The sequence below is a fragment of the Triticum dicoccoides genome, chromosome 2A, assembly GCF_002162155.2.
Source record: "Triticum dicoccoides isolate Atlit2015 ecotype Zavitan chromosome 2A, WEW_v2.0, whole genome shotgun sequence".
NCBI lineage: Eukaryota > Viridiplantae > Streptophyta > Magnoliopsida > Poales > Poaceae > Triticum > Triticum dicoccoides.
Genome location: NC_041382.1, coordinates 88,780,725 through 88,792,311, shown reverse-complemented (window position 1 = coordinate 88,792,311; position 11,587 = coordinate 88,780,725). Strand labels below are relative to the sequence as shown.

At 43.8% G+C, this 11,587-nt stretch overlaps 1 protein-coding gene across 1 annotated transcript; it reads right to left on the bottom strand.

Annotated features, from left to right (window-relative positions):
* Positions 1 to 1,050, bottom strand: LOC119359055. Its single transcript, XM_037625400.1, has 3 exons — positions 825 to 1,050; positions 549 to 660; positions 1 to 450 (listed from the first exon to the last, which is right to left on the bottom strand). The coding sequence occupies exons 1-3, from the start codon at positions 1,043 to 1,045 to the stop codon at positions 205 to 207; spliced, it is 579 nt and encodes a 192-aa protein (XP_037481297.1). The 5' UTR covers positions 1,046 to 1,050; the 3' UTR covers positions 1 to 204.
* Positions 1,051 to 11,587: the final 10,537 nt, after the last annotated feature.

The following is an 11,587-nucleotide window of genomic DNA, read 5'->3' as shown; positions in this document are numbered from 1 at the left end:
TAAGCGGAACCAAACACTGGCCAGCAAAAAATCAGGGTGCAGCTACCAGCTGATTGGGAAGCACACACGGCGCAACATAGAGTAAAGAGAAACTTGGCACTAGCCAAAATTTAAACGCAACAGCAGTTCGTTACACCACTTCCACTAGCTAACTTGCTTAGCTACGCACGCGCGCGCAAGCCCCGTGCTACGTCTGGCTTGGTGCTACTCGTCGGCGCCGTCCATCCGGAGCGGCGGGTTGTGGCGGTCGCGCGGCAGCCTGAGGCGGCCGAGCGCGCCGGCGGGGACGAGCTCGAGGTTCTCGCAGTTGCAGATCTCGATCATGAAGCCATCGGGGTCCTTGAAGAAGAGCTGGTCGATCGGCGAACCCTCCTCCTCGTTGATAGTCCTCTTCATGTACCTGATCCCCATCTCTTTCAGCCTCCTCTCCATCGCGCCCATGTCCTCGCACTGCACACCAAGACGATCCAAAAGCTTAATTACTATTCACCGCATGCTGCGCAACTGACGTGACTCTGAACCTTAGCAAACATACATAGTATAATTACCTGGAACGAGATGTGGTTGTCCATGGGGTCGAGCTCACCGGGGTTGACGTCGGCGGCCCGTCGCGCGTCGTCTCTCTGGACGAGATGGATCCCGATGCCGTAGTTGAACAGCCTGATCAAACACCAACGTTTACGTGACGCACAAAGTTTCAAACATCACGGCGCCATGCCATGCAAGAAGCCATTTTCTCTTACGTACGTATTTTCTTAGCAGTTAACACGTCATGGTGCACGTACCAGGCGCCGGAGATGAACGCAAAAAAAAAAAAAAAATACCAGGCGCCGGAGAAGTCGAGCGCGGGAGGGCGGTGGATGAGGACGAAGCCGAGCGCCTTGACGTAGAACCGGACGGAGGCGTCGACGGACTTGCAGAGGCGCGAGATGTGGTTCAGCGCCATCAGCGGCATCGGCGGCACGTCCTCGTACAGCTTCTCGATCGCCGCCGGGTCGACGCCGGCGTTCACGTCCGCCCCCGCGCCCTTGCACTCTTCTCCCATCTTGCCCCGCGAGTTTCTTGACGACGTCCTAGAAGCGAGCGAGCGAGCGAGCGATGGAGGTGGAGGGTGTGCGCGCGGCGTTTTAACCCGAGCACCGAGCTTCGGGTCATGCATGGCGCCAGCCATACGCGTCGTGTTGAGGCGGCAACACGTAGCTCCGTGTGGTTTTGCGTGCGCGCACGGGCTGCTCGGCACGAGTGCGGCTCAGGCAGATGTGTCGACGGCGAGGGTTGCCACGGTGGCCTCGGGACTCGTTTGTTGCGTCAGGTCGGCACCGTGCGGCAGGCCGGGACCATGCCATGATGCCCCTGCCCGGTGATGGAGTACGAAGTCCTTGGACCATCTGAGCGGTGAGGCAGTGACATGGGGTGCAGAGCGGCGCCCGATCCGACCCGCTTCCAAGTGAAAGTATATCATGTCTGTTATAATTTTCCGGTTCAGAACTTCAGATCTGTCGATTTTGCGGGCTTATGCGGGATGCCCGCTTGCATCCTGACAACCAAGCGTCTGAGAGGGCGGCTGGATAAACCGGATTTATTTTTTGAGCTAAAGATAGACTGGATTTTTTCTAAGTTTAATCAAAGTTTATTCATCAAAAACCACAGAATGTGGGATACAATTTAAATCATGGGTTGACTATATCACACGTGGCGTTCTATGAGAGAATTTGGGTAAACTATGTGCTTCACGATGTTCATAGATAAAAGTACAAGTAAGGACGCATTAAGTTTTATCTTTTTGATAATGGCTCCGTAGTCTCCTCTAGCTCCCTTGTTGATGTCACCAACAGCTCATTTCGAATCTGATGAGATAACAAGCTGTTCTACTTGTACCTGTAAGTCTGCTGCTAAGGCAAGCGCCTCTCTGCATGCGATGACTTCAAGAGTCGATGGATCAGAAACACCGTTGATAACTAGAGCTGAACTACCCAAGTAGTTACCGTCTCTGTCCCGACACACTGCCGCTGCTGTTCCTCTTCTTCCAAACCGCACCCTGGCATCTACATGGATTTTACAGTAACCAGCTGGTGAAGCTTTTGGTCGCTGTATGTTCGGCCCCCTTGCAGCCGGCTCCCGATTAGCATCAGGACTTGCTTCCTCTTTCACCATAGCCAGCTCCTGGATGAAACGATTCACGAAAGAGTAAATAGCATGAGGGCTTTTGAACACGCCTTCATGGATAGCTTTTGGTCTAACCGCCCAGATTGCTCATAGTGTCACAACAAGCTTCACAAAAAGCTCATGAGTAAGTGATTGCATGTGTGTGAAAAGCCATTGCTTCGCATTAGGTTCTGTGCTGTGTCGATACAATTGTCTCTCCCAGTTCCTCATCCACTAGTACCCACATGCATCTCGACATCGTGCAGTCCACGAGCGAGTGCCGCCAAGAGTCCGGTGCTCCGCAAATGCCGCAAGAGCTCGAATCTGCCATGTGCCTGTGCGCCCGGACATCATTTGTCAGAATTAAATGCTGTGACAAATGCCACAAGAACATCCGAACTTTGCCTTTTCCATAGCGTTTCCCACTCATTTTCCTCCTTGGCCGAGTCAGATGGGCCTGCTAAAGATAGACCGGATAGGAGGCCAGAGTCACACGAGGGCAATTAGTTAACAAACGCTTCTTCGGGAACCTCGCAACAATCAGGGCCACTTGGCGCGCTCTTAGCCATTCGCCACGTGTCGCGCTCTGGGGCTCCCTCCGGATTTTGTTTATTTTTTATTTTTTCCCACGCGTTTTCGGCTTTTTAAATGGGGTTTCCGGGTTTTTTCGACGTTTTCATTTTCCACCAGTCTTCCTTAGCTTTTCGATCAAAAAAATTTCAGAAAAAATTTGCGCGAAAAAATGCGTTTTCTTTTCTTTTCCCTTTCGTGAGAGTCACGGTCTTGTTTCCGCGAGAGGCACGATTTTACTTTCTTGAGAATCATGGCCGTGCCTCTCGGAAACGAAAAAAACGCGTTTTCTAGTTTTTTTTTCCTTTCCCGAGAGTCACAGTTGTGCTTTAGCGAGAGTCACGGCCGTGCCTCTCGGAAACGAAAAAAAACCCGTCTTTTGTTTCTTTTTCTTTCGCGAGAGTCACGGTTTTGCTTCCGCGAGAGGCACGGTTGTGCTTTCGCGAGAGTCACGACCGTGCCTCTCGGAATCGGAAAAAACGTGTTTTCTGTTTTTTTGTTCTTTCGCGAGAGTCACGGTTTTGGTTCCACGAGAGGCACGGTTGTGCTTTCACGAGAGTCACGGTCGTGCCTCTTCGGAAACGAAAAAAAACACATTTTCTCTTTTCTTTTTCTTCCGCGAGAGTCACGATTTTGCTTACGTGAGAAGCACAGTTGTGATTTCGTGAGAGGCACGGGCGTGCCTCTTTCGAAAAGGGAAAAAACCCTTGCTCCCTATTCGGTTTTTTCGTACGGTTTTTTATCCGGTTTTTTTGTGAAAAAAGATCATCAAAACCTATCAACATGGCATTTAGTTTTGTAGATCTCGGTGCGAGGAATCCAGCGGTGAAAGCGGTTCAAGATTTGGACGCATGATTTAAGAGATAAAACATTTTAAATAAACGGATCTACAAAAAAACTCTCAGGTTACGACAAGTGATGCACATGCAGCGCGCCATTTGTCACAACCTGAGAAGGTTAGGGTGATCTTTGCAATGAATACTTCTCAACTAGTGATTTCGGAGTCACACAGATGCGAGTAGGGCAACATGGCTGATTTCTGGGCTGTTTCTTTGTTGACCATTAGCGAGACGACGCCGAACAAGAGGCAGCAAGCCCATGAATGTTCGTCTTCAACCTATGCTTATTATTCTCCTTGTTCTTAAATTTTTGTCTTTTTAGGGATTTCAAATAAACTATCACATACAGATGTATATAGACATATTTAGAATGTAGATTCACTCATTTACCTCCGTGCCCTTTTAGGCCGGCCAATGTGCAGACGGGACGCCCCCTGTTTTTTCATTTAAATTTAGTATTTTTCTTTTTGTGTTCTCTTTTCTGTTTTTATTTTTCTTTTATTTAAAAATGATTCTGGATTTCAAAAAAGTTATAAATTTTCAAAAATGTGAATTTTGATAAAAACGATCAAGAAATCACAAAATATCATGAATTAAAAAGTGTTCATTATTTTGAAAAATGCTCGGGAAATCATAAAATGATGCAGATTAAAAAAATGTGATTTTGTGGGAAATAAAAAAATGATCGCAATTTTGCAAAAAAATCACATCTTCAAAAAAACATGAATCTGAAAAAATGTTCACGATGTTAAAAACTGTTCATGATTTTTTCCACATGTTTAAAAATTTCAAAAAAATTGTTCCAAAATTTCGGAAAAATTACATCGCCTAAAAAATGTTGCCAGATTCAAAACAAATCATAACTCGAATTATTTCATGCATTTCCAAAAAATCATGAACTTAAAAAACAATCCCAAATTTTGGAAAAAGTTTGTCAATTCAAAAAATGTTCGCCAATTCAGAAGAATGACCAGTTAAAAAAATTGTTCGCAAATTTGTATTTTTTGCATATTTGAAAACTATTCATGATTTTCAAAATTGTTTGTGGATTCAAAAAATGTTTGTAAATTCTAGAAAAACATAATTTTAAAAAATGTTCACGATTTCAAAAGATATTCACGAAATTGGATGATTGAAAAGGAAAAAATAATTTAAAAAGAAAGAGAATGAAAAAATAAATGAGGAAAAAGGAAAGAAGTAAAAATTAAAAAATATATAAAAACGAAAAGAGAAACAGAAAAAGGAAAAATGGTTTGACAATATTAGGGCTCCTTTGATTCAAAGGAATTGCATAGGATTTTGGAGGATTTGAACCTTTAGAAATTTTTCCTGTGATACTCGTTTGATTGGTAGGATTGGCATCCTAAGAAATTTTTCCATTGGATCCATTTGTACTACATTTTAGAGGAAATTTTCCATCCATTCAAATCTTTTTGTAGAAATCTTTTATTTTTCCTGCGCTATCAAACATTTTTTCAAATGTTGTAGGATGATATGGGGCATGCCATCCTATTCCTACATTTTTTCTATTCCTTCATTTTGACAATCTTGCGAATTAAAGAGGCCCTTATAGAACTTGTACAACCTTCTATTACAGAACTAGATAAAAAAGGTTTGGCAAGATTAATGAAAAAGGAAATTTCAGCCGTTCTCCTCCGTGCCTTGTACAACCTTCTCACGCCGAGGGTCCTTCGTGCAAGCATGCCACCACCGTTAGTAACATGTATGCTATCTCTATAGCTATTCTATTATATTAAGTTTTAACACGTCGGTCATTAAAGTGATAATTATGTGGCTCCAGCCATCATGTCGTATTATGACGCGCAAGTTTATTAAACGTTACATCATCTCATACATAAACTCATTATCATGACGAAAGTTATATGGTACATGTCCGTCGTATCTACTTTTCCTAACACTTATGCTCTTATTTTGGGCTCTAATTTATATGATTTGAATGAAACTAACCCGGACTGACGCTGTTTTTACCAGAACTATCATGGTGTTGTTTTTGTCCAGAAATAAAAATTCTCAAAATGGAACGAAACTTTTTGAAGAATTATTTTACAATAAAAGAAAAATACTGGAGCCAAGAACCACCGGAGGAGGGGGAATGGTTGGGCACAATACACCAGGGCGCCCCCCATCTGGCATGCCCTGGTGGGTTGTCCCCACCTTGTGGCCCCGCAGACCCTAATTCCGACGCTATAAAATCATATTTTCGGAGAAAAAATTAGGGAGAAAGTTTCATCGCGTTTCACTATACGGAGCCACCACCATCTCCTGTTCTTCATCGGGAGCCCAGACCTGGAGCCTGTTCGGGGCTTCGAAGAGGGGAATCTTTGGTCTTCGTCATCACCAACCCTTCTTCATCACCAATTCCATGATGCTCCCCACCGGGAGTGAGTAATTTCTTCGTAGGCTTGCTGGTCGGTGAGGAGTTGGATGTGATTCATCATGTAATCGAGTTAGTTTTGTTAGGGGTTGATGACCCACAAGTATAGGGGATTTATCATAGTCCTTAGTAAGAGTGTCGAACCCAACAAGGAGCAGAAGAAAATGACAAGCAGTTTTCAGCAAGGTATTCTCTGCAAGCACTGAAATTATCGGTAACAGATAGTTATGTGATAAGATAAATCGTAATGGGTAATAAGTAATAAAAGTAAACAAGGTGCGGAAAGGTGGCCCAATCCTTTTTGTAGCAAAGGACAAGTCTGGACAAACTCTTATATAAAGCAAACCGCTCCTGAGGACACATGGGAATTATTGTCAAGATAATTTTCATCATGCTCATATGATTCGCGCTCGTTACTTTGATAATTTGATATGCGGGTGGACCAGTGCTTGGGTGCTGCCCTTCCTTGGACAAGCCTCCCACTTATGATTAACCCCTCTCGCAAGCATCCACAACTACGAAAGAAGAATTAAGGTAAACCTAACCATAGCATAAAACATACAGATCCAAATCAACCCCTTACGAAGCAACACACAAACTAGGGTTTAAGCTTTTGTCACTTTAGCAACCCATCATCTACTTGTTACTTCCCAACGCCTTCCCCTAGGCCCAAATAATGGTGAAGTGTTATGTAGTCGATGTTTACATAACACCACTAGAGGAGAGACAACATACATCTCATCAAAATATTGAACGGATACCAAATTCACATGATTACTTATAACAAGACTTCTCCCATGTCCTAAGGAACAAATGTAACTACTCACAAAACATATTCATGATCAAGATCAGAGGAGTATTAATTATCATTAAGGATTTGAAAATATAATCTTTCACCGGATAAACCAACTAGCATCAACTACAAGGAGTAATCAACACTACTAGCAACCCACAGGTACCACTCTGAGGTTTTAAGACAGAGATTGGATACAAGAGATGAACTATGGTTTGGAGAGGAGATGGTGCTGGTGAAGATGTTGATGGATATTGACCCCCTCTCGACAAGAGGATCGTCGGTGACGACGATGGATTTGATTCCCCCCTCCCGGAGGGATGTTTCCCCGGCAGAACATCTTCGCCGGAGCCCTAGATTGGTTCTGCTCAGGTTCCGCCTCGAGACAGCGGCGCTTTGTCCCGAAAGCTTCCTTCTAATTTTTTCCAGGTCAAAACACACCATATAAGAGAAGATGGGCGTTGGAGGCCTGCCAGGGGGCCCACAAGGACGGGGGGCGCGCCCAGTGGGTAGGGTGTGCCCTCCACCCTTGTGGCTGGCTGGTGGCCCCCCTCTGATATTTTCTTCGCCCAATATTTTTTATATATTCCAAAAATATTCTCCGTGAAGTTTCAGGACTTTCGGAGTTGTGCAGAATAGGTCTCTAATATTTGCTCCTTTTCCACTCCAGAACTCCAGCTGCCGGCATTCTCCCTCTTCATGTAAACCTTATAAAATAAGAGAGATGGCATAAGTATTATGATATAATGTGTAATAACAACCCATAATGCAATAAACATCAATATAAAAGGATGATGCAAAATGGACGTATCAACTCCCCCAAGCTTAGACCTCGCTTGTCCTCAAGCGAAAGCCGAAATCGAAAAATATGTCCAAATGTTTAGAGATAGAGGTTCTATAAAATAAAATACGAACATGAGGGCATCATGATTATCTTTAGGACAGCAACATATATTGTCATATAATTTCTTATGCTAAGGTAACAATTCATTCACAAGGTAAAGTATGAATTAGAAACTTCATTGAAAACTAACAAACTATATCTCAGTCATTGAGCCAATTGCAATTTATCATAACATCAGAAAGAGTCAATTCAAGAGCTTTTTTTAGCAAGTCCACATACTCAACTATCATTTAATCTTTCACAATTGCTAACACTCACGCGATATTTATGGGTTCAAAGTTTCAATCGGACATAGAGAAAGATAGGGGCTTTTAGTTTTGCCTCCCAACCTTTTACCTCAAGGGTAATGTCAACAATAATACTTTATGAAAACCTACATCCGAGTGGAAATATATATCCGGATCTCTCCAACACATAGTGCTTGCCAAAGGAAAAAGTGTAAAAAGGAAAGGTGAAGATCACCATGACTCTTGTATAAGGGTAGGAGCTAAAAATAAAAAGATATGCCCTTCGCAGAGGGATGCAGAGGTTGTCATGCGCTTTTATGGCTGGATGCACAAAAAATTATTGCAAAAGAACGTCAATTTATATTGCCTCTTGTGATAAAGACCTTTATTATGCAGTCCGTCGCTTTTATTTCTTCCATACCACAAGTTCGTATAAAGCTTATTTTCTTCACACTAATAGATCATACATATTTAGAGAGAAATTTTTATTGCTTGCACCGATGACAACTTACTTGAAGGATCTTACTCAATCCATAGGTAGGTATGGTGGACTCTCATGGCAAGAATGGTCTAAGGGATGTTTGGAAGCACATGTAGTATCTCTACTTGGTGCAAAGCATTTGGCTAGCATGAGAGGGAAAGGAAAGCTAAACATGTTGGAGGATCCGTGACAATATAACTTCTATTCGGATATAAGAAAACATAACCTATTATGTTGTCTTCCTTGTCCAACATCAACTTTTTAGCATGTCATATTTTAACGAGTGCTCACAATTAGAAAAGATGTCCAAGATAGTATATTTATATGTGAAGCCACTCTATCTTTATTACTTCCTATTAATTGCAACAATGACCAAAACTATGTTTGTCAACTCTCAACAAATTTTATTCATCATACTCTTTATATGTGAAGTCATAACTCTCCATAAGATCAATATATGATCTTTTTATTTATTTTTATCCTTTCTTTTATTTAATTCCCTCAAGATCATAGCAAGAAAGCAAAGCCCTCAATCAAAACTACTCTTTATTATATATAACTCACAGACTCGATTACATAGGGGGGACATAAAGCAAAACTCAAAGCTAGATCATACTAAAAACTTTATTCTACTAGATCAAGATATAACCAAAATGATCGAACTAAGAAAAATGATAAAGGTGAAAAATGTGATGGTGATATGTGTTGGGGAACGTAGCAGAAATTCAAAATTTTCTACGCATCACCAAGATCAATCTATGGAGTAATCTATCAACGAGGGGAAGGAGAGTGCATCTACATACCCTTGTAGATCGCTAAGCGGAAGCGTTCAAGTGAACGGGGTTGATGGAGTCGTACTCGTCGTGATCCAAATCACCGATGATCCTAGTGCCGAACGGATGGCACCTCCTGTTCAACACACGTACAACCCGGTGACGTCTCCTACGCCTTGATCCAGCAAGGGGAGAAGGAGAGGTTGGGGAAGACTCCATCCAGCAGCAGCACGACGGCGTGGTGGTGGTGGAGGAGCGTGGTACTCCAGCAGGGCTTTGCCAAGCACCGCAAGAGACGAGGAGGGCGAGGGGTAGGGCTGCGCCAAGAAGGAGATTGAAAATCGTCTCTATGGCAGCCCAAAACCTCAAGTATATATAGGGGGGGGGGAGGGGCTGCGCCCCCACCTAGGTTTCCACCCCTAGGGGTGGCGGCCAACCCTAGATCCCATCTAGGGGGGGGGGCAAGGGGGGAGAGAGGGGGGCGCACCACTAGGTGGGCCTTAGGCCCATCTGAGCCTAGGGTTTGCCCCCTTCCACTCTCCCTTGCGCCTTGGGCCTTGGTGGGGGACGCACCAGCCCACCAGGGGCTGGTCCCCTCTCACACTTGGCCCATGCAGCCCTCCAGGGCTGGTGGCCCCACTTGGTGGACCACCGAGACCCTCCCGGTGGTCCCGGTACATTACCGATAAAACCCGAAACTTTTCCAGCGACCAAAACAGGACTTCCCATATATAAATCTTTACCTCCGGACCATTCCGGAACTCCTAGTGACGTCCGGGATCTCATCCGGGACTCCGAACAACATTCGGTAACCACGTATATCTATTCCCTATAACCCTAGCGTCATCGAACCTTAAGTGTGTAGACCCTACGGGTTCGGGAACCATGCAGACATGACCGAGATAACTCTCCGGTCAATAACCAACAGCGGGATCTGGATAACCATGTTGGCTCCCACATGCTCCACGATGATCTCATTAGATGAACCACGATGTCAAGGACTTAATCAATCTCGTACACAATTCCCTTTGTCTAGCGGTACGATACTTGCCCGAGATTCGATCGTCGGTATCCCGATACCATGTTCAATCTCGTTACCGGCAAGTCTCTTTACTCGTTCCGTAACACATCATCTCGTGATCAACTCCTTGATCACATTGTGCACATTCTGATGATGTCCTACCGAGTGGGCCCAGAGATACCTCTCCGTTTACACGGAGTGACAAATCCCAGTCTCGATTCGTGCCAACCCAACAGACACTTTCGGAGATACTTGTAGTGTACCTTTATAGCCACCCAGTTACGTTGTGACGTTTGGCACACCCAAAGCACTCCTACAGTATCCGGGAGTTGCACAATCTCATGGTCGAAGGAAATGATACTTGACATTAGAAAATCTTTAGCATACGAACTACATGATCTTGTGCTAGGCTTAGGATTGGGTCTTGTCCATCACATCATTCTCCTAATGATGTGATCCCGTTATCAACGACATCCAATGTCCATGGTCTGGAAATCGTAACCATCTATTGATCAACGAGCTAGTCAACTAGAGGCTTACTAGGGACATGGTGTTGTCTATGTATCCACACATGTATCTGAGTTTCCTATCAATACAATTCTAGCATGGATAATAAACGATTATCATGAACAAGGAAATATAATAATAACCAATTTATTATTGCCTCTAGGGCATATTTCCAACAGTCTCCCACTTGCACTAGAGTCAATAATCCAGTTCACATCGCTATGTGATTAACACTCAAGGTCACATCCCCATGTGACTAACACCCAAAGAGTTCTGGGTTTGATCATGTTATGCTTGTGAGAGAGGTTTCAGTCAACGGGTCTGCAACATTTAGATCCGTATGTACTTCGCAAATTTCAATGTCATCTTGTAGATGCAACTACTACGCTACATTTGGAGCCATTTCAAATAACTGTTCTACTTGGAGCTATTCTAAATTGTTGCTCCATTATACGTATCCGGTATCTCTACTCAGAGCTATCCGGATAGGTGTTAAGCTTGCATCGACGTAACTCTTTACGTCGACCTCTTTATCACCTCCATAACCGAGAAACATATCCTTATTCCTCTAAGGATAATTTAGACCGCTATCTAGTGATCTACTCCTAGATTACCTTTGTACCCTCTTACCAGATATGTGGCAAGGCACACATCAGGTGCGGTACTCAGCATGGTATACCGTATAGAGCCTATGACAAAAGCATAGGGGACGACCTCCGTCCTTCCTCTTTCTTCTACCGTGGTCGAGCTTTAAGTCTTAACTTCATACCTTACAACTCAGGCAAGAACTCCTTCTTTGACTGATCCATCTTGAACACCTTCAAGATCATATCAAGGTATGTGCTCATTTGAAAGTACCATTAAGCGTTTTGATCTATCCTTATAGATCTTGATGCTCAATGTTCAAGTAGCTTAATCCAAGTTTTCCATTG

Bases quoted from the DNA above. Each gene is read 5' to 3' on its own strand.
- LOC119359055 (XM_037625400.1), bottom strand. From the start codon at position 1,045: ATGGGAGAAGAGTGCAAGGGCGCGGGGGCGGACGTGAACGCCGGCGTC. The intron at 661-824 runs GTATTTTTTTTT...GTGTTTGATCAG, and splicing joins CTCGACTTCTCCGGCGCCTG to GCTGTTCAACTACGGCATCG. The intron at 451-548 runs GTAATTATACTA...CTTGGTGTGCAG, and splicing joins ACAACCACATCTCGTTCCAG to TGCGAGGACATGGGCGCGAT.